Source organism: Cryptomeria japonica, chromosome 7 (assembly GCF_030272615.1).
Source record: "Cryptomeria japonica chromosome 7, Sugi_1.0, whole genome shotgun sequence".
Classification (NCBI taxonomy): Eukaryota; Viridiplantae; Streptophyta; class Pinopsida; order Cupressales; family Cupressaceae; genus Cryptomeria; species Cryptomeria japonica.
Genome location: NC_081411.1, coordinates 230,466,724 through 230,491,667, shown reverse-complemented (window position 1 = coordinate 230,491,667; position 24,944 = coordinate 230,466,724). Strand labels below are relative to the sequence as shown.

Sequence of the window (24,944 nt, the reverse complement as noted above, 5' to 3'; positions counted from 1 at the left end):
ATCTATCAAACTAAGTTTGTAGTGGATGGTAGTGTGGATAAGTATAAGGCTCGACTTATTGCGAAAGGTTTCTCACAAGTTCCAAGTGTTGACTATACTGAGACCTTCACGCCCGTAGCCAAGATGAATTCCATTCACTTGATACTTTCTATTGCAGCAGCTCATCGTTGGGTTGTCCATTAGATGGATGTGAAGAGTTCTTTTCTTCATGGGGATCTTGATGAGGATATATATATGGAGCAGCCATAGGGTTTCATCCAGGATTCTTCATTTCTTTTCTGACTGAGGAAATCTCTCTATGGCCTTAAGCAAACCCATAGGGCTTGGTATGCCAAGATGGATTCCTTCCTTTTCTCATCAAGGTTCACCAGGTGTCATTCCAATCTGAATGTCTACATTTCATGAAAGGATGAATCACACTTGATACTTGTGCTCTATGTTGATGATTTGATCATTACAAGGAGCACCTCATCCATCATTAGTAGTGTCAAATATCCTTTGCATGATAGATTTTCTATGACTGACTTGGGTCTTTTGCATTACTTTCTCAGGATAGAGATTTCACAGTCACCTTCCAGGATCACACTTTCGCAACCCAATTATGCTCTTTATCTACATGCATGGTTTCATATGGATGATTGTAAGCCTGCATTGACTCCCTTTCTTTCAGGATTCAAGCTTGAGGCTAAGTTCTCTTCTCCACTAGTTGATATTGGATTTTATCGTCATCTTGTGGGTAGTCTCATCTACTTAACTAACACATGCCCTGACATTTCATTTGCGGTTGGCATAGTTTCTTCGTTTATGTAGGAACCACATGAGCTTTATTGGAAAGCCACCAAACGCATCGTACACTACATCCAGGGTACACATCATTACGGGATTCACTATGCAGCAGGTATAGTACTTCACTTGGATTAGAGGGGGGGGGACTTTTCCTCCTTGAGTTTTTGTCCTTCTTCTTTGAGAGTCTTTTGAACATTTATCTCTCTTTTGGTGGGGATTTTTTTCCCATTGGCTTTTCTCGCTTTCTCCGTTTGTGAGAGATTTTATTGCATAGGGTTGCTTACATTTCAATATTGTACATGGGTACCTATCATGGCCTAGTAGTCAGTACCCATCTTGCATTGTTGACTTGAGTCTTCATTCCCCTAAGTTGCACTTAAGGAGGGGTGTTGGTGTAATTATTTATTCTAGGATATAATTACACTTTACTTAAGTTGACTTAGGATAATGCATCTCATTGTAGATTGGATATGAGACACTTAGGGAAGTGTGCACATAGGGATGATGCTTGTAGGAGAAATTCCACCTTTTGTGTTCTTATCTTGCTATTACATTCCACATTCGGTGGGTGATCCACCTCTTGTGGAATATTATATTATTTCTCCTAGCTACCCCTACTTTTTCTTACATACCCTTGTTTCTCATTGAGCCACATGTCATGATTGTGTGCTCACATAACCATTTGGCCTTGCCTATATAAGTAGGCTCATATTCATTGTATTGGTTAATCCAGTTGATCTCTTTTGCATATTGATGAGAATACAATTTTTTCTTGTCAAACTATTGTCTCTCTTTTGTATGTTTTTCATTGTGCCCTTGATCTTGGCAAAATCTCACAATATCAATATGGTAATTAGAGGGCCAGATGTATCATGTTGCCTCAAAATAAGACCTCTAAAATATTAATAGATTTGCACATATGTTAACGATTGTATTGATTCTTTATAAAACTATTTGTTATGTAAGTTCCTTTGATGTATTGATCTCCATTATATGATATAGGTATTGAGAGTTTCAAAGTATTCTTCCTTTTAGGTAGGTTATAGTTAGAACATATAAGGAAATAAATTTCAATATGGTTTAACTTTTAAGAAATTTGTTGATATATAATCAAGAAATATTAGTTGTGGCTCTAAGCTTTCAAAAAAGGGGAATTTGAAGGAATATTTAATGTTTGATGGCTAATATTTCAAAATAATTAGAATATACACTTTGAATTTTATTATGAATAAAGAAAAATATTAGTTTTGGGAGACACTTTCGTAAATGTAAATTATGTTTTAATTTAAAACATGACCATTGTTGAATACAAATCTAGATTAAGAATGAATTCTCCATATGAATTGATATATGTGTTAGATATAGGTATCTATTAATTACCTTTTATATTTAATTAAGAATATCTAAACTTAAATATAAATATTCTCCTTTGGTCATAACTATTGTCCACCTAGACAGATGTTTTAAGCAAGCTATTCAAATTGTTCTAAAACAAATAGGTTGTGTCACAATGCTTAAGTATTATTTTTTTCTTTACGTATGGTTATGACTAACTCATCTATGTTTTAAAAAATGCAACACTTATCTCATGATTTCATGAGAAAAGTTGTAAAAGATGAGATAATCATTATTCTACAAAGATTAAGATCTAAATTTATCCAAACATAGCCTGAATAACTCATGAATGTTTTTTGTAGATCTTTTTTATTTAGGATTATTTCTCTCCACTAATTGGAAAAAACCTAGTGGATTGCGCAATAGAAAATGATTACTTTTATGTTCCTTAGAATCTTCCACAAATTGGATAGAGTCATTCATGAATTAGATAAAGGTCTCAAAAATATATAGGGTAAAGTCTTATTTTTTATGATGAAGTATGCATCATAGTGAGCTCAAGCTTACCATTATATTTATCTTCCAAATAACTTACAGGTATTTTCCCCATAAATTCATCACTCATTTCAATGATACTAATTATTGTGCTTCTCTTACAATGAGCTGGACAATGAGACACAATTCTTATCATATATGTACTATCATATTTATATATTTACTAAATTTTAAAATTAACTTCTTTAAATATTTCTAAAAATACATTAACTCAACTCTCGAAGATATGATTGTTGGTTATATAAACACTTCTATCTTAATAATAAATTTGTTTTACATGACATAAAAAGCAACAATTCTTTCGAACGAGATAATATTAACCCTCACAATTAAGTTTTCAAAAATAGTATATAAATCATATATCTTACAAGTTAGAAGACTTGTAATAATAAGAGCTATCTAAATAAGGTGAGCATCTTATGTTTACTCGAATATATTTTTCTAAAGTTTACTATTCTGCTTTAGATATGCGTTACTTATTAAGAAATAAAGAGGGGAGGTTCTGTCTATCTTTACATTGTGTGGCGAACACCTTAGATAATCAACGAGACAACGACCCCTTCAAATCCATCCAACATACCTTTGGTAAATGTTTGTGAGGAATTAGTTCATTCGCTTCATTTACAACGTTTTTCAAGCAATGTGGACTAAATTTATCTGGATTCACAGGCACGATTTCCATGACTAATATCTTTGAAGAAGGCAGAAACATCATTGGTTTCTACATTATTCTTCGAAACAGCTTATGCCTTCTTGCAAGGAAAAAAAAAGATAATAGACGTCATAGATCTTTTATCTTTTACTTTAGAAAAAAATATGCCTGATCTTTCACCGAATTGAGAAACCAAGAGAACAACACAAAGCTATTTACAGTCACCTTACCAAGATACATACGTCTTGTTTAACATCGTACTTTGCAGCCACTTCTGGTGTTGTACATGCATTAAACGTACAATCAAATATTCGTCATTAAAGAGCTGTATAATTGACACAAGCATAGGCCCATCTTGTTTTTAATTTGTGATAGTGACGTACTTAAAATATGCCGTTCTTGTGAAGCTAGAGGTACATTATATATTTGTTTAAATGCCAAACCATAGTTATCAAACGACTTGTTTTAGTTTATACCTGATTTTTTCTGCTTACTGGAAAAATGACGCTGTCTTTGGCATGCAGTCTCAATGATTTCGTAGTAGAGATAGTTACCAAGGCGAAAAAGGCAGAGGAAGCGAGAGATAGGAAAGAGGCATGCATTCTTACAGTGCCGATCGCCATTGTAGGCGAAAGCACCAAGTTCTACCATCCCACCATGGTGTCATTTGGCCCTTATCATAATTACTCTCCCCAATATCATGGCAAGAAGATCGAGGCGTCACTCACGGAGAAAGAAAAGGAGCGGCGGAAGTAGCTTGATGGAATGGAATCAGACAAGCTGTTAGCCACAAGAAGATTTTGGAAGCTTACCGATGATCAAGATCACAAAGGAAAGCTTCAAGCTATGGTGGAGGTATGTGATCGGAAGAAAGTAACTGATAAATATGATAGAGATTTATCTCATATCAAGACAAAGAAAATTGCTCAGATGTGCTTTGTAGACGTGGCCTTTCTACTGGAATTTCTCAACACTTTTGTTATGGGTTTCAATAGAGTGGATGGTAGCGGCCTCAGCAGCACCATTCCACCAGTTTACAGTGGATGGGATGATGCCTCTGCTCAAGTAAGTTCCAGTAATCCTGTTTTCTATGAACGCAGTAACAATCCAGTACTCTTCACCATTTTAATGGATGTCATGAAAGTGGAGAACCAACTGCCTATGGTGGTTCTTGAAAAAGCAATGGAGGTAACAGGGAAAAGGCCCCTGTTGGAGGATTTGCTCCGCCATTTGTGTTGCCATATTTCCCCTATAAAGTCCCAATCTCCATGGCCTTGTAAGAGCACTCTCAATTTGATAGCATGCAAACATCTCTTGGATTGCTTACGCCTTACGCTTGTCTCTAAAGATTCTTGGCTTTCCTATAAGAAACACTTGAAGCAGGCATCACCAATTTCTGAGTCCTCTGCTTCCGATTGTGATTTCAGATCCCCTGTGCTAAAGTTTTTATATTGTCTTCTTAGTCCATGTCTTCGAAAAAAGGAAACTCCTGAGATAAGCGATGAAAGGTATCTTCCATACGGAGCAGAGAAACTTAAAAAAGCTGGAGTGGTGTTCAAAGCAATGGATCATGGCGGGATCCATGATATCTCTTTCGACCAGCAGACTGGCACTCTGCTTCTTCCGGAAATTGATGTTGGAGTGTGGACAGAAACAATTTTCAGAAATTTATTGGCATATGAGGCTTGCTATAAAAGTGGAAGCAGTGAGCTTTTAGAGATGAGTAGCGACGAAGATCAAAAAGTAGTCACTCGGTTCGTCCTGTTTATGTCCCAGTTAGTTGAAACAGAAAAAGATGCAGATGTTTTGGGAGAGGAGAAAATCATTCAGAACAATCTGGGTGACAGCAAAGAGGTGGCCAGGATGTGGAACGATATGAACAGTTCAAGATGGATACCGAAATGCAACCAATTTGATGAGATCACAAGGGAGCTGACTGGGTACATCGGCCAACAATGGGTGGTCTGGTTCGCTGAAATATGGGAAGAATACTTCTCGAAACCTTGGCTAGTCTTAGCCGTCATTATAGCGGTTATTGTTTTTGCGGAAACCCTCGTAAGTCTCTGGAGCAGTCTGAAGGGCAACAATTAATGCTTGTTCTCAATAGATTGAATAAAGCATTCATTGTGCCTATTTTTATATTCCTACGTTTGTGTATGCCCTTTTAGGAGGCGGCTATTGTCCAGAATACTGTTTGCCTTACAGTAAAAGGAAAATGTATTCTGACTGTTCTGATTAGATTGAGGTTTCCCATTTTTATTGATTGTGTGTAATTCTTTTTTTTAAAGAATTTAAGTAATGTTTCACGTGACTTCTTTTGATCACGTTTGTGAGTGGTTTTTCTTTTATTAAAATATTATGATCATATTAAATATGTAATCTTAAATAATCGGTGTTATGGTCAATATTCATTTATCAATTATAATAAATTATAAACTAATTATGGGTTCTTCCCATAGTGTGTTGTTTAAGTGGTGTTGTTCTTGTTGTGGCCACAAGCTTCAAATCTCTACTAGATCATTGTGATCACAAGTTTGTGCTTTTATTGATCCAATATGCTTGTAGGTTTGAACCTTAGCTTTTATAATTTGCGATGTGGGACTAGAGAGCATGTCATGCTAATATCACCAATTACATTTAAAAAATTAACTAGACACTCAAAAGAACTAATAATAATAAAAATTAAAATAGTTAAGAAAAATAATAGATATATTGTTGGAACAATTTTTATCTTAATGATCAATGCCTTGATTTGTAAAGATGATAGAATATAATTATTTAGCTACCTTTAAGCTTACCTGTGAGAATTTTAAATTGTATTTAGTTACAAATATGAGAAAAAATGTATTATATTGCAGTAATATAGTGTGATAGAAAGTGTCATGCTTAATCCCTATGATTGAATGGTTTCTTTTTGGAATAAAGATTATTGTACCAACATCGATATCTTTGTTATGAGAGAAGTCACTTATAGATAATAAAATGAGAAATAGAATTAACTTGATGGAATTGAATCTAACAAGTTATTAGCTAGAAGAAGATTTTGGAACTTTAAAGATTTATAGATGTACAAAGAAAACCTTAAAGTAATTATGTGTGTGATAAGAAGAAACTAATTGAAAATAAGAGTAGAGATTTATCTCATATTCTTCTTAAGAAATATAGAAATATTCTTTGTAGGTATGGTCTTCATATTGGATTTTTTTGACACTTTTATTATGGTTGTTAGTTGAGAAAATGATATTTGTAGCACAAGGGGCACCATTATGGTAAACTATAATGTGCGGGATGATGCGTCCATTTAGTTAAGTTAATTTCATTCCTTGAGAGTATAATAACAATATGATGCCTTAAAAAAATTTAATGGAAACAAATAAAAATGAGAATAACTACCTGAGAAAGCAATGTATATTTCAATGTATATAACACAGAAAGGATAGTGTTGAATGATTTTCTTAATCAATTATGCTGCCATATTTCCTCTATTAAGAATTAATAACCACGGTCATGTAATATAACTTTTATAAATGATAAAATTCGACCACCTGTTTGATTATTTATTGTATTTCCCTTTTCATTTATAGCCTTGAGATCTTTGGATCTCAACATCATTCCAACTATATATCAAGGGATGCATAGTTTATGTTTTTCTGTGTTTCTTTGGGTTCTTAATGGGGGCTTGGCTTCACTAGTTTTATTATGAGTATTGTTTGTGTCCTCAATTCTTGAGTTGCCTAGTATGTTAAACTAGATCAAAGTTATAGGTGATTCTATTGTCTACGTCATGAGTTACTTAGTGGATGTTTGATTTCTTTAATCGTTTAATTTTCTTAATTATTGTAAATGAAAAATTAGGAATGACATAATTGTTTATGCTACCTTTCAAAATATTTTTATATTTTGAGAAAAAGTGGAATATTGAAAACAACTTTTTCTTTCTTTTTCCCAAAAATCCTTTGGGTTAGGAATGCATATATTTTCCTTAATTATTTGGTCAATTATATTACAATTTTGGATCCATAGTCTAAAAATTTAGGCTTGAGATTTTGTTTACATATGCCTCTTTAAATCTCATATCTTAATTTGTACTTCTATGTTTGCTTCTAGTTTTGTATTTTTTTATTTATTTCAAATATTATCAATTTCTTATCCTTTTACCTATTCATTACATATTCACATCAAGTTAAAATAAAAAAGATGAAAAAATCATACACAACATGCTCTTCTTTAGGACTAAAGTTGGCTCTTGTTAGCTATTTCCTCCAGCGAATGGTATTTATTTGTGATCTTAGTTTGTCTTTAGTCTAGGAACCCATTTCAACCCATTTCATTTTAGTGAAGTTGACATATCTTACACTTTTATTCTTTTATTTATTTATTTTAGTTCTAGATTAAATTCATTCCGATATTATTATGTACTTGCATTAATCACAACATATTACTATTATTATATTCTTTCTATCTCATTGATTATTATGAAATGTGTTATTCAGAAACTAATTTTATTTGATAAAATATATCATTATGTTTTCAACTAGTTAGTCATGTCATAAAGACATTTCATAGTTGTGATAGTGTCTAACCCTCCCTTATATCACTTTATCTCTCTCCTAGAGACAATCCTATCCATAAGGACACTTTGGATCAAGATAATTATATTACTATTACCTTTCTCAATGCTATCTCTTTTAAAGATGAAGCACTGATGAATCATTCATGTCTGTTTTCGAAAGCTGGTCATACATATGATGATATTTTAGAACAAAAGGAAAACATTATAAACACTTTCATTAATGTCACTTTACCATCCATTCACTTACATTACATCTATTATGTAGATGAAGCATTGATGGATCTTGCTAATACCTCTCCCAAAGTTTTTCCTACCGATGAAGATCTTATTGCAAGAGGATGATATCATTAGCGCTTATCTTGATGCACCCCCTTCTAGATATGAATCCTTGGAGAAAAATGAGTCCAATTAGAGAAAAACCAATTCACATTTCCAATCATGCAAATGAACATGTGAAGCCTAAAATTGTTGTTCATCTTTATCAAGACTTAAGATGTCCCTCAACCTCAAACCAAACCTATGATTTTTGTTAAAGGTACTAAGAATCCAACCAAGGTACCTCCCAACTATTTCTTAAACTTGACCACACAAATCACTCAAATAAATAAGATGACTCAACATAATGTGATGCTGAGAGTAAGCACAAGAGGGCGAAGTGGTAGTAGGATATTTTATGCATTCAAAAATTGTATTAAGATCTAGAGTGATGTAGATATTATGTGAATGCATGTTGAATCAAGATAGGTGTAGAATTATTTTGTAGTTGTTGCATTGTTGTTCCAGGTACAAACAAACTTTTCTCACAATCAAAATACTTCAAGATTAAAGCCACTAGTTGAGAAGATTGATCCTAGTAGGATTACAACATGTTCAGACTGTCAATCAAAAAGGTTGAAGTCATAGACACAAAAGGTAACAACCCCAATATAGAGACAATACTAGGTTACACTGTTTAGCTGACTTTGAGACTGCAATGTTCATTTTGAGAAAAAGTTTCACATTTAGACACCTACTACTGCTAAACCGTAAGGATTTGTAGATGATATGAACTAGTGATTTGTGACCTTTTGTGTGTAGATTCTAAATATATTTTTGTGAAATTTTTTGGAATCAATTTGTTTCTAGTTTTCTATCTCCCACGAAAATTGGTTTTTAACAAAAAGCAACATTTATGAAAAAAATCTAGTAAATCTTAAAAAAATTATAATAAATTTAATTTATACTAAAATAATAATCATTTGAAAGCTTGTTTCGAGTACTACTATCATGCATTTGGGTTTGTCAAGATTGTTCCATTTGAGTCCCCAATTTGAGCTTCAAAGGCCAAAAATTTGTAGAAACTAGGAGAGTTTGTAGGGGAGATCTCTAGCAAGTGGGTTCAATAGAACATATTTTCTATCAAAATGGGTTCAATAGAGCCCCTTGTGGTTTGATAAAACCCAAGTTCTATCGAACTCATATTTTTTAACAACCATGTTCTATTTTAAAAAAACCATTAAAAAAGGGGTTCAATCAAAACCTTTTTTTTTAATAATATTATATTCGATTGAATGTATTTAAAATAATAGGTTTCATTGAACATGGCATTCAATCGAAAGTGGTAAAATCATGTTTTGAACAAATAAATGTAATTTTTTCGTCCAAAAAAGTGCAACCCACTATTGTGGGTTCACCTCATGTGAATAGGATCTGTATAATGCAAGAAGACATGTGATGGTGTTTGCAGAGAACTTGAGGAAGCATATAATAAGAGCATAGTTTGATAAGATTTAAGGAACATGTAAGTGTGACTGCCTATTACTGCCAATCTTTGTGGGATCAAAATTTGCATGAGAAGAATATAGTGCAGTTTGCATGGAATGAGGAGAAATAACATGTAGTTATTGTGTACTCCCACAACACAAGGTTCTTTTCGTACACTAAGTTTTATGAGATTTTCTTTTTTCACCATTCCCTTCTCTGACTAGATCATGCAGTAGGTGGTCGTTCTTTGTTGATTTCTCCAAGTTTAGTGTGTAGACTTAGTGTTGTGGTATGGTTATCTTTATTAAAGATTAGAAGTATTTGAACTTACTTGATACTATTTTGTTTGGAGAAGTATCATTTGAAATATTGAGGAGAATCAAAGGAAAATAAAAGGAAACATAGAAAGAGGCTAGTTGTCATTGTTGTTGATTGGAGTGGATCAAGAAAATATTTTTTTAATATTGGGAGTCATGTTAAATTAATGCATTATTGGTCAAAATTGAAATCTGTATTCATGAATATGAAAACATTGGTGTAGTTATTGTGGCCATTATAGAAAATCTAGTCAAGAGAGTTTATGATCCTCAGTACAATCTCAAGGATAGTACATTATATTCTTCTAAATTTTGGTGGTATTGAGGCTATTTGCAAAAGAAAAGATGAATTAGAAAAGAAAATCCAAATAGTTAAAGTTATGTTTGAATGAGATGACCATGTTATTTGTGAATTAGTAGGTGGTGTTGACTCTACAACTAGTGCAATCTTATGCATCCAAAAGTTGGATATATGCTTCATTAAATTTTTCATTGGTTCTCTTGGAAGTTGTATTACTTCCTCTAGTGCTACTTTTGAAGGGTAAAGTTTAATAGGATCAACTTGGAGGCTGGCAACATCAAAGGATGGAAGAATTTCCATCATCTCAAGTTATCTTCTCACTTCAAAATGATGCTTTGCTTGAGAAGCATTTTTGGCTTTAATATCTTGCTTTCCTTTCAGTTTTCTTTGTAGATGCTGATGGACGAAAAGAATACATGTATTGTGAAGTTTTGATTTTTGGAAATAGGTTTGAGGTTTGGTGAAGAATTCAAGTATGGATGATTGCCAAGAGATTTCACGAGACTATGATTATGAATTATTATCCTTATGAGAATCTAGATACATTCCTAGGTATTACGTAAGGTTTATTATATTTTATTGCCTACCTACATTTAGTTAATTGTGCCATTAGTTAGCAGGTGGTTATAGCCAACCTCGTCTCCTATTGCTGCTCATGTCTCTCGCCATTGCTTTATAAATAGACGTATTGTACATTGTTTGATATCTCAATACAATCATCTTTTGTGAATTATATTTCCCTCGACTACGAAGGTTTATAGCTGTTTGGAGGTTTCAGAGGTTGATCATTCCAACATGGTATCAGAGAATCAGAGCAGACATCCAACTAGTCTTTTCATAGCATCTGAGAATCGTCATCAATGATTCGTTGAGGCCTCGTGAAATTTGTCTAGCGATATCAGCACCATTTCATTTGGCGCAGCTCCAGTTTTATTGTCGGCAATATTTCTCAATGATCACATTGTCTGTGGCAATGATTATTTTTTTGGATTGCATTGTTTGTCTTGGGTGCTTTATTGATGTGACTGCACAATTCTATGGGTGGTTGATATTATGGGATCATCACAGTAGTTAGGCGTTGTGTTTGGACACGGTATTCTGATAAGGCTAGCGGAAGATTGTGGACGTAACCTTATTGGCCCGAAAGTAACTAGAACACTCCAGTTTTTGCAGATCTTGTTTGGCCCGTGTTTTGTCCGTAGTACGCTATGTTTTTCTACGGATCGTATATTGTTAGGGTATGTGCATTCTACCGGATCCGATCTCCTCGTTAATTCAATTTCCTCGAGTTCACATCTCTATCGCCATTTTGCAAGAGACTCTCGATTGCTAGCGGTTACAGTTTATATTGGATCGCCAGTGGCGAGATTTTATTTTTAGATGTGATATGTAGAGATCGCATGGCTATTGGCAGTTTGATATGCATGATCGGTGCTTTATCCGAATTCGATAGCCTGCGCATTGATTTGAGGTGTTTCATTCATTGATTGCTTGCATCCTTGTTTAGCGGTGCTCGTACTCCAATCTGCATCGACTTTCTTTCTATAGGCCCATGACTAATTGTCGAACCGTATTGTCCAGCCTGTGTTGACATTCTCTGGGATTTACCAGTTTGATTTGGGCGGATTCCACAGTTGTCTTTTTTGGCCTGGCCTGAGGGTTATTCATTTGGCTTGGATTGGCGTGATTGATCGGGCTAGTGATATGTTGTTAGTCTGGAGTTTTCCTCAATACATAAAGTACTGTGAGTTGTGATTGGTCAACTCTCTCTTGATTTCTTATTGGCGTATTTTAGGTTATTCGTGTTCCAACGTGAGCTGTTCCATCTTTTGACCAGTGGTTTTTTCGCTTGATCTTGCTTTGGGGTACGTGTGTCTATAGGAGACATTTCTTAGCCTTGCGGGTTTTGAGCATATTTGAAGCCGTGTCCTTATCATTGGGTCTCCAAAGCTTCTACAAAATCACTGTCAAGCCCGCATTCTTTTGTGGAGTTTCGCGTTGCATTTGGTAGCTCCAACATCACTGTCAAGCCAATTGATTCTTCTTCAGAGGCAGCTCTGCGCACTTATTCCAGTAAATTGGTTTTGTTGTGAACTGTGATGCACCTTTGCCTCGGTGCATTTTAACCTTTGGAGGTCCACTTATTGCGTATGATTGATTGTTGAATGACTTTACATTGTGGTGAGTTGTTGACTTCGTATCCTTATATTTGGAGTGTTGGCGCGGCAACACGCCAACTCATCACTCATTCGCCCTGAAAGGGCCCATTCTTTTACTGCGAATTAGGTTTTTTAGTTTTTCATGTGAAGGCACTATTTCTATTTTTGGAAGACTCGTTATCGAAAATGAGTTTTTCTTTATTTTGGAGAAAGGGAATTATCAGCAATGACATGATTTTATCATTACTAATTTTAATGAGTGTAATTCATTGTCATATTTGTATAATGATGTTATTTGTTTTGATAGGCTTTTTGAGATTAGTATTTGGAGAGGTTATAAGGCTTGAGTTTTTAGAATTATTTTTTATAATGTTTCTTATGATAATTTGAAGACTCTTATTCACTTTGAGTGTGATCTTATTCTTTGGACTCACATTCAGGAGGTATATGGTGATTATGATACTTTGCCATCTCTCAATGCTCCTTTTTTTTTATTCTCTGTTCATTTTCATTCTTTACAACCGATAACCTAAAATTATGATCTTTTGGAGGATTTGGAAACTTCATATGAGGTTGCAGATGCTTTAGATGTTCTTGATTCTTCATTATAGTTAGTTGATCTACATTTACTCTTAATTTCCATCATTCCTAATCGACAAGAGGTATCTATTTGTCTTCCTAATTGGGATTCCTATTTGTCTTCCTAATTGATTCATTGTTTGTGGAATCCCATATTTTAGATTTGCTGAACACATTTGAGGGAATTTATCTCATGTTTGATGATAGTTGTGGTACACTTGGTGTTACTTCATCTTTGTCTATGGAGCTTATAGAAGATTAGTTTCTATCATTTCCTTGGTTGTCAGCTTCTCTTATGATTAGGCATGTACATGATTGGTTCATGACATCTTCTTCCAAGGTCATGGTTACACGTGAACTGATTTTAGAGACAACATCATTCTTCATTCCAATTCCAATTGTTAAATCCTTTCTATAATGGGAAGCATTCCATATGTACTTGGTGTACTTTGTTCCCAAGGGGACAAATGATGTTTGCAAGCATTGGACTATGTTTTGTCTTCAACCACTCACCATTTATGTAGCATATTATTCATTATAGGGGGATGGCCGGGGGGCTATGTAGTCTTCTTTTATCCTTCCTTTTGGGGGATCATTGATTGTGTAAGAATTTTCCAATAATAACCAATATCTAGAGGCCAATGAATACAAAAAATACAAGAGAGACAAAGATAGACAAGATCAAATTGTACGTTCATCAAGATGCCAAAATTTATCAACTATACAATGAACATGAGATTGCTTGTAAAGGCAAAGCCATACGGAAATGAGAGCACATAATCATGACATGTGACCTAATGAGATACAAGGGTAGGTAGGGGTAGGTAGGAGAAATAATAGATAATTTCTCTAAAGGTGGACCACCCTCTAGATATCCAACAAATATGCAAGGCCTACTCTGAGGTTCCAATGCCTTGCAATTCAATGGAGGAATGTGAGCCCACACTAGATACCCAAAGACCTTGAAATGTCTCACAATTGATTTTCTACCATACTAAGCCTCAAAAGTAGTAATACCCTTCAACGCCTTATGGGGAACCTGATTTTGGATGTGTGTGGCACAACTGATAGCTCTGGTAGAAAATTTCGATAGAGAGAATGAGCATGAATTACGTAGCTAGCCATCTCCTTAAGGGTTCTATTCTTCCTTTCAGAAACACCATTCTATTGTGAAGTGTAAGCAACTAAGTGCTGAAGATCAATCACTCCAAGAGTAAAACATTTCTCAAGTCTATTATTCACATATTCTTTTCCATTGTCTACATGAATAATCTTGACTAGCTTCCCTGATTGCTTCTCAACATGAGCCTTGAAGGCTATAAATCTATCAAACACTTCACTCTTTTGAACAAGAAAGTAGACCCAAGTGAATCAAGAATAGTCATCAATGAAGGTGAGGACATTGTGAGCCTTGCTAAATGATGGCACTCGAAATGGGCCTGCTACACCATTGTGAACCAATTGAATAACTTCTAAAGCTCTACAAGACTTCCCCTTATCCAAATTTTCCTTGGGATGCTTGCCCATGGAACACCTTGAATAGAGACCATTGTAAAAGCTAATTTGAGGTAGACATGTGACAATTTCCTTAGAGCTTAGTTGTTGAAGATAGTGGTAGTTGAGGTGTCTAAACCACTCATACCATAGCTTACTTTTTGAATTTGAATGAGTGAGCAAGGCGATAGAAGGAGATAGAGGCACAAAATGGGAAAATGACAAAAGTCATGAGTTGTGATTAGCTTGTCCCACTGCTACCAAGGCATCATTCTCAATTTTTTTTACCACAAATGAATTAGGTGCAAACTCAACTTTCTTTCTATTTCCATAGTGGGTGATTTGGTAGATTGAAAGAAGGTTAGTTCCCAAGTTAGGAACATAGACAACATTCTCAAATGTTCCATCATCTATGGCAACTGAACCCTTCCCTTCAATTTTCACTTATGTATCATCACAAATGAAAATGCGAGGTACCTTAGATGACTCTAATGAGGAAAATTTATCCCTTGTATAACCCATGTGATGAGAGATGGGTAAGTGCAAGAAGTTGTGTCCACTTTTTGGCCAAAAAGTGGAAGTTTTTTCCCTTTTTTTTTGATTTTGTCCAGTTTGACCTAAATATTTGAGGCACTTAAATGAAGATTCTTGGAAAACTTCAGCACTATAAAATATAGTGATCGAAGTCTACTTTCCAAATATGTAATTTTGTTTTATACCCAGATCCTAAAAAAGAAGTTTGAATAGGCATTAGTAAAACCTATAGTTTAAAAGTCACTTTTTAGGACCATACCATTCTCGTGTACGGCAAGTATAATTTGACCTAAGTGAAAGTATTTTTCTTTATCCTTTTGTGAAAAGATCTATAACTCGCTCACCTTTGATGAGGATATTTTTTTGTAATTTGTTTCCATATATTTTTTTTTTGTTATTTTTTAATTGGGCATAATTACTATTTTGAAAAATCCGCATGTACGACAAGCATAATTTGACCTAAACTTAACATTTTTTTAATTTTTTTTGTCTTAAACTGTATAGATTTATGTTTAGTTTGATGCCATTCTATATTGCAAATTATTTTTAAATAAAAACCAAACAGGGACCCGTTTTTAATTAAAATAGGATCCCATTTTGTTTTTCCATTAATTTTTTTTTTGGAACTTTATAAATATATGATCATTTAACATAATAAAACATGTCTTCCAATGTGCAAGTTTTTACATGATATATTATGTTTTAGTTGTCCTTTGAATGCTCTTTTGTTACAATTTTAGATCCATTTTTTGAAGGTGGCATTTATTGCATAAGTTTTTAGTCATGGGGTCTAAACAACATCAGAAGAAGAAACAAAGGAGGAAATTGACCGTCAAGGAAATTCAAGAAGAACGAGAGAAGAAGGCCAGATGTCAAAGGGATATAAGAATGACAACTCGACAAATGAATAATCCTGATGCTTCTGGATCCACAACAATGGAAGAGACAAACATTCAAGATGATGCCCTGGGGGATCAAATGGACATAGATGATGCAATTATGGATGATGATGATGTGAATGAAACAATTATGAAGAATATTCCAAGTACACATCCTCAAATCCAGGTACATCTTCAAATTATCCAGGTGCATCTTCAAATCCTTCTCTGTAAGACATGGATAATGTGATTATAGGTGATATTCATATTGATGATTTAGTAGAAGTTGGATATACCAATGTTGAGATTGATAAATTGTCCATGAAAATGAAAACCTTCATGTTGGTAAAGATGAAATTGTTTTGAATGTTGAAACTGAAAATCCTCCAATTGTTGAAGATCATGGAAACTTTTTTATAAAAATTGAAAAAAATGTTCTGGATAATCTTCCTGGTAAGATTTCTTGGAGATAGATAAGAACATATGCCAATAGAATATACAAAGAATTTTTTTTATCAAAAAAAGCTTGCAATTCAATGTCAACTTATGACACAATTGATGAGAATGTGGAAAATGAGAAAAGTGATGAAAAAAATAGGCATCTATGTGAAACCATAAAAAAAAGATGAATTTGTTAAGCATGCTATGTCTACTATTGCAAGTGCCATTGAATCTATTGGTACAATGAGTCAATCTAAAGATAAGAATGAAGCGCGACGAGCTATAACAACTACCATAGTGAATAAAGAAACCTTGAATAAAAGGATGGTATGCAACATTAGTGGAATTTTAAAGATGTATCCTAAAACATTGGCTAGAGAAGCTAAAAGAAGAGAAAGTATTGAAAGTGATCCAATCAACCAAAGTTGGAGTTTTAGTGGTAGACTTTACAGGTCAGATATGAAATTGAATATTGAAGTGAAATCTTTGGTTGAAATTTTTTTGCATGATAATACAAGGGTATCATCAAATGCTAGAGATGTTCTAAAGTTGAGTGTGGAGTGTAAAATTCGTGACCCTCATCCAAAACACCTATTAGACACAACTCAAACTGAATTTTATAGAAACATTTTTGATGAAGTTTTGTTACTTGGAAATACTAATATAAGTCAAAGATCATTTGAAAAATGCAAGCCTTGGTATGTGAAAATTAACAAGAAAAGAGTCTCTTGTTGTTGTAAAATGCACCTGCAATTTCATTACTATTATGATGTTTTTTGATACATGCGTTGTGTTTTGCATAGTAACATGCTTATCCAGGAATGTGGTATTGATATGCCACCTAAATCAATCAAAGAATTTGTAGCAAGTTTATTTTGTCAAAGAATTGATGGGCAATTATTTTATTTACATTCATGTATCTCTGGACAATGTTCTAGTCATGGCAATTTTTCGTCACTAGTAGAATGTATGCATGAGAGTAGCGAAACTGATTTTGGACAAAGACTAGTGGATGTTAGAAGATTTAAGAATGTTGAGTATCCCTTAAAGGATGGGAAAAAAGGAAAGTGTGTTGATTTAATCACAAAGAAGGTTAGTGTATATGTATTCATGTCATAATTTAAAAGTAAGATTGTACCAAAATATGTGACACACTCTCAACATGCTAGATGGCTTGATTCTCAATGGCGCACATGTAGAAATACATTTCCAGTTGGAAGTATACTATCAGTGGTGGACTTTGCATAAAACTATACTCTTAAGCCACAAGAGGAAATTTAATCTCAATATTACAATTCCACTCAAGTTGCTATTTTTGTTCATATTGTTTATAGACACCCAGATCATAGCACAGAGGATGATAGAAAAACTCTAAGGGAGTATCATTTCTATGTGAGTGATAATAGGATGCACTTGTAAGAGTTTGTTCAATATTGTTTTAGCATATTTTATAGAAATATAAGAGAAAGAGGAATCTAGATGACAAAACATCTTATATGGTCAGATAATTGTACTGGACAATTCAAGAATGCTCAAATGTTTTATTGGTTAAGCAGGGCTCACAAGGAATACAATATCCAACATATATGGAGTTTTTTTGAAGCTAGACATGGTAAAGGAGAACATGATGGAGATGGTGCATGTGTTAAAAGAATTCTTGCTAGAGAGCAATTAAAATTTGAAGATAATATAAAATTTAAAGATGGATGTGCAATTGTATATTGGTGCAACACAACATTATCTACTAGATAAAGTGTGAACTCTACAATTCAATGATTATTTTTGTTAGTTAAAGAGGAAAACATTATGCTGAAACTTGATTGTGAGACAATTAGCGATCAACAAAATGGCATTCATTTAAGAGTTCAAATGTAAGCACATGGACTATATGGATAAGGAACTTGCATGTTTTTGTCAGTTTTGTATTTCAGGTGTTTTTGATGTATGTGAGAATACTGAATGGGTTGAAGATTGGAATCAAAGATCGTTGACTCCTACTCAGGCACAAGATCAGATTAACACAATTGAAGATAATGATGCACTATTTGCCTTAGATGATTATGATCGTGTTTCAGACCTTGTACAGAAAGGTAATCATTTTTTATTATTTTGTTGGCCATTTAATAAAATTAGTTTCAAACTTTTTTATATTTAGTGTAAATTAAAAATAGTATTTTTTTAATTCTAAATTGTGATAATTTATTAAATTTTTGTTTGTCTAGGACATGTGTATACCATTGTTGCACCTGAGGACAATGAATAGGAAATAGAATATTGGTTGGCTCTATGTGTTGAGACTAAACACAAACTAGTTAATCCTCAAGAAATTGACAATGGTTTTCATTATTTGACTGGTTCAGTGGTAGTTGTTGGAACTTGGCTAATGAAATATTTGACAAGGAAGAATGGTTTGCCTGCTTTTGAAGATTATGAAACACATGAGAATATAATGCACTACTCCCATTTGATTGTTGCAACAAATATACAACTAGTGAGATATTGCGGCAGACCTAGTAATAAAAAGTTATGGACAATTTCTATGGAAGATCATGAGACAATTATAGATGCTTTGGAAAAAAGAGAGGATGCATATGGTACAATGGAATAAGTATTTAAATAAAGAGGTATGCATACATGTTAAATGTATGCATGTATATATTGTACATATATAATTTTTTTTATTACATACCATTTGATCATGTAGATGGGTTAAATATTATTGTTTGATATATATAGGTCCATCCCCTTATTGAGAGCTCTTACACAATTGTGTTACATGTAATGGAATAGGTACTTAATATATAGAGGTACATATACTTGTTTTAAAATTACATGTCTTTTGAAATGATTTAAATTGATATAAATTGCTTTTTAAATATATATAGGTTTTCATAATTCATTTAAAATGGGAACTTGACTATTTTGCACTTCCATCTAGATTCTAATTTTTTTTGTCCTTATTATTTTGATCCCCTTAAGCCACATGTCCCAATTGTACACCCATCTCCTTAAGCTGAGCCATATCCTAATCAATTAATTTCCCCTTAAGTCAAGCCATGTCCTAATCAATTAATTTCCCCTTAAGCCATGTCCTATAATTTACTTCAAATGATCCTCTTTTAAGCCACATGTGTTAATTTCCCCTTAAGCCACATGTCTAGGTAGTTTTAACTTAAATTCGCCCCACTAGATTTAAATCCAATATATAATATCTATCTGACTATTTTTTGTTGTTGTAGGTTTGCTTTAAAGTAGTTTTTTCTTGGTGGCATGTGAAACGAGTTCATGATCAAATGTCAGTAAACTGCATGAAACATGAAAAAAACTAGCCCCTAAAATGAAGATGATTGTAAGCCCTAAATATGATCTAGATTCCTCTTCAAGCCATGCAGATGAAGAGGAGAAGATCCACTCTACAAGACAAAAATGTTCAAGTTTGTGAGAGTTATACATAGTTCATGTTCATATATATATATATATATATATATATATATATATATATATATATATTTAAAAACAATTTAAAAATTTCAATTATAAGTTCAGTAGCACATATGTGTACATGAGTAGGCTCATCTCCTCTAGACTCTACTGAGGGCTCTACATCTCTAGGTGCTATAGGGGTAGTCGATGGCACTGGTATCTCATGCTATATAGTACATGTATCGCAAAGGGTGGATCCACCATACCCTACTTGCAGAGGGAGGAACAAGGGCTTGAACCTCAAACTTCTCTCAGAAATAAGAATGCACAACAAGGGATGATACCTCAAACTTCTCTAATTTAATGTTTGTTTTGAGCTAGACATCTAATTTAATGTTCATACGCATGTACTTGACTTAGATCATCTCCTCTACGCATGACAATATCTGGGGCGACATCAACAAAAACTCCACTATCAACAAGATCCTACAAGGTATTTAAAAAAGAGTTGCAGGTGTCAATTATATACACGTATGTACATATATTATATAATATACAAATTAATTTAATTTTTAAATAAAATATTTGAAACTTGTATCAATTTTTTTTAATTTAAATCAACATTAAATACCTGAAATGCAGACGATGTCTGCAGAAAACTAACAAGAGGATCAGGATGATCATATGGCCCATCTATATGTAAACTCATCTTGATGGTTGTGTCCACCTATACAACAAAATTAATTAAATCTAGAGATTAAATCAAATGTACATGATGAAAATTTATTTATTTAATTTAAATATCATGTAAGTTTGATGAACAAAATTAATTAAATCTCTCTCTCTATATATAAATTAAGATAGAGTGTCAATGTATTGAATCTCTCTGTTCATCCCCAACAACTGATGTTGGAGGAGCTGCAATCACCACAATGGCATGTGGGTAATCCGACGTGGAAGTTGGTATTGTAGTGGCCCCAAACATGGGCTGGAGACATGTACATGTGTAAATAGTGAAGACATATAGATAGAGAGATCTATATAAATTATTTAAAATTATATATATATAGTGCAAACTATATGTATGTACTGGATCTCCCCATACCTGTTTACCACATAAATCATGATCTATGGGATGATCATCGACACAAAGAAAATTGATATACGAACCAATATTATCATGATCAGTGGATTCTCCCCATGCAGCTAAAGAGGATGGACCATGATGTGAACTCGAAGCAAGGTCTGGACCATCACAAGGCCCATAGCATAGTCGATGACAAGTCATACAAAAATGAGGTGTCGATATATGTGGAATGGTTGTACTCATGTCAACATCATCCTCACTAGTGTCAATGTCGCCATGGTCCAACAAATTAGTTGTCTACTGACTAAGGCTACCAGTGAGTGTGGTCAATGAGTCCAATATGGAGATAACAAAACATTGATGAATAGTCATAGGTATAACAGGCATAGGAGCCACAATGGCCTGGCGATGGGCAGGGCTATTGGGGTCAATATGAGCCCCCAACCTATCCTATAGCATGCCACCACCAACACCCTGGAATGCTCTAATATAAAAATAATTGGGCTTTAAACCCAAAACAAACTCTGCATATAATTTTATCAAGAAGTATAAAGGGCACTCTAAGTTGGCATGTGGTGGGGTGTCAAATACCATCTGCCATCAATCCCAAAAATTATTGGCCATGCCCCGATGTGTACACCACCCCATGTATATGCGGGATTTGTTTGGTGGAATGGGTTCACCTGTGATGGGGTTTGAAAAATATGGAACAAGGTGAGATTTGTCTATTATTAGGTTCAAAATATCCTTATAGGAGAGGCCATCAGAATAAAATCGATGTCTCTTCTCTCTCCATGCTCGATGTGAATCGAGCTCTGCATCTATAAACCTTACTGCATCAATAACTTTTTGCATCTTCGATGCAAAATGGTGCATGTATGGGGATATATGTGGTACTCTAAGGATCTCATTAACATTTCCCTGTATGAAAACAACATTCTCATCAATAATGGCTCAAAATCGAGCCTCAACAGAATCAAGAGGTGGAGGTGGAGGAGGGGGTGGGGGTGGTGGTGGGGGTGGAGGTGGTGCACCATGGGCAGGGTCATCTTGGGGGGGGGTTGAGGCCCTGTTGCATTAAGAAAATATTCTATATCAAACACATCCATGTGATGATGTGTATGTAATATGAGCTCTGCATATATATATACTTGTATACATACATTTAATTAAAAATCAAATAAAAATTTAAAATCTAACTTTTGAAACTAAAACATGAATTCAAATTACAAATAATTTTAAAACATGTACAATCTACATATATATATACATTGTAAACATATATACATATACAAACTCTATAGATAGATAAATGATAAAAAATTTAATGCGTACATATGAAATCAAGAACATGTACGTTTTTACATATAATATGATCATGTATAAGAATTTTAAATTTAACATCTATGAAAATGTTTGTAATTAATCATCAAGTGACACACATGACTTAAGGGGATTGGCCTAAAGTTAGGACACATGGCTTAAGGGGATCAAACTAGAAATAGAATAATTTTGGCTTAAGGGTCCATAGGCCTAAATAGGTCATAATTAAACTTAGCATCTACAAATTTTGTAATTAATCATTTAAGACACACGACTTAAAGGGATTGGCCTAACTAGGACAATTGGCTTAAGGGGATAGGCATAATTAGGATGTGTGTTAATAAATTGAATATATAGTTAATAGGACCTATTACATGCTATTTAATATATATGGCATTTAATAGTATATATAGTTAATAGGTCCTAGTATGTTAAAAGGGGAATTATCGTAATAGTATGTTAAGAGGCCCGTATGGTTGTAAATATTTAATTTAATGTACTTAGAATAGGAATTTCAAATTTAGAATCTACAAATTATAGGATGTATGTGGCTTAATGGGAGAGGCCTAAATTATAGGATGTATGTGGCTTAAGGGGACAAACCTAAATTATAGGATGTACATGCATCTCCTAATTACATGTGTCTTAAGGGGACATGGTCAAAATTAAATTAAATTTGATCATAATTAAGTTTAATAAATTGAATATATAGTTAATAGGACCTATTACATGCTATTTAAGAGGCCCATATGGTTGTAATTAGTTAATTTCATGTAGTTAGAATAATAATTTCAAATTTAGCATCTACAAATTTTGTAATTAATCATTTAAGACACGTGACTTAAAGGAATTGGCCTAATTAGGATGTATGTGGCTTAAGATGATAGGCCTAATTAGGATGTATGTGGCTTAAAATGATTCCCTTAAGCCACATGTGTGTCCTATAACTACTTTAAATATAGGACACACATGTGGCTTAAGGGGATCATTTTAAATAAATAATTACGACTGGGATCCCCTTAAGACACATGCATGCCCTAATTTTACATGTGTCTTAATGGGATCCCCTTAAGACTTGGTCAAGTAATTCAATTTAATTTGATCGTAATTACTTAATTTCATATATAGTTAGTAGGACCTATTATGCTATTTAATATATGACATTTAATAATATATATAGTTAATATGTCCTAGGATACATTAAAACGAGTATGATTGTAATAGTATGTTTTAAGAGGGGTATAGTCCTAATTAGGTAATTAGTTAATTTCATGTACTTGGATTAGTAATTTTAAATTTAACATCTACAAATTTTGTAATTAATCATTTAAGACACTTGACTTAAGGGGATGGATGTATGTACACAATATATGAGATCTTATGTGGTCAAATTGGGTCATAAGGGGTACATGTTGTGTACATAAATGTTAAAAAGGTGGCAAGTGTGTGATGGGCCTTTAGGAACACATTGTGTTGTAAGGGGTCACACATGTGTTCTACCACATGTGTGACCCCTTAGGACCACATATGAGCCCTTTTAACATCCTATACTTAGTGTATACAATATACCCCTACTACTAGGATGGTAAAAGGGGTCATACGTGGTCCTAAGGGGTCGCACATGTGTTCTGACAGATGCGTGACCCCTTAGGACCAAATTATGACCCATTAGAACAGAATGTGGTCCTTGTAAAGGGTCGTCACACACATGCACACATTCTAAGTCATGGTATAATATAGACATGGCTTAAACTAAATTATAGGACAAATGTGGCTTAAAAGGGGAATGAATTTGAAAATAGGAGATGGCTTAAGGAGATACATGCATTTGTAATACAATGTACATGTGTGACCCTTAGGACCACATATGACCCCTTAGGGTAAACAGTGTGATCCTATGAGGTCATATTACACATATACATGGTCATAGAAGGGGTTGAAAGCATGAGTTAGTTCACGCATGCATGCGTGACAAGCCTTTCTAGGACCACATTGTGTTCTAAGGGACCATCATATATGTGATCCTAAGGGATCGAGCATGCATGTGTTAGAACAAATGTGTGACCCATTAGGACCACATATGAGTGGGCTAAATTAACATCCTAGTAGTTGGGGTATAATTGTATACCCCTACTAAGTTAGGATATTAATATGGCTCATATGTGGTCCTAAGGGGTCACGCATGTGTTCTAACACATGTGTTCTAACACATGTGTGATCCCTTAGGATCACATATATGACTCCTTAGAACACAATGTGGTTGTAAAGGCCCATCACACATGCATTCAACCCCTTAGGACCAGGTACATGTATGACCTCATGGGATCGTGCATAGTGTCCTAAGGGGTCATGTATGTGGTCCTAAGGGGTCACACATGTACATTAGAATATGCATGCATGACCCCTTAAGACCACATACATGACCCCTTTGGACACTATGGTTGATCCTATGGGGTCATATGCGGTTGTAAGGGGTTGGACGTGATGTGATCTTATGTGGTCATAGGGGGTATGTTGTATACAATTTAGATGTTTTAAATCGTTTCATTTTTGTTGTAATTTTTTCGTTTTAGTTTTCATTTTCATTTTTGTTTTGATCTTGTAAATTAAATTTTTTGGTTTTGATTTTTTTTTGGTTTTGGTTTCGTTTCAACGTTTTCAACTTTTTTATTAAATTTATTCATTTAAAAAAAATCCTAATCTAATCAATTCATAAAAAAAATTCAAACTAAATTTAACTAATTTTTAAAATAAAAACATACTT

General features: G+C 33.8%; 1 protein-coding gene across 1 annotated transcript in view; it reads left to right on the top strand.

The window, feature by feature from the left end:
• Positions 1–5,047: 5,047 nt before the first annotated feature.
• The window catches only part of LOC131856613 (lysM domain receptor-like kinase 3), an 84,481-nt gene continuing 64,584 nt past the window's right edge, over positions 5,048–24,944 (top strand). The window contains exons 1-2 of the mRNA XM_059208461.1: positions 5,048–5,383; positions 5,497–5,573. Coding sequence (XP_059064444.1) covers positions 5,048–5,383; positions 5,497–5,573 — 413 coding nt within the window. The remainder of the gene's footprint in view (positions 5,384–5,496; positions 5,574–24,944) is intronic.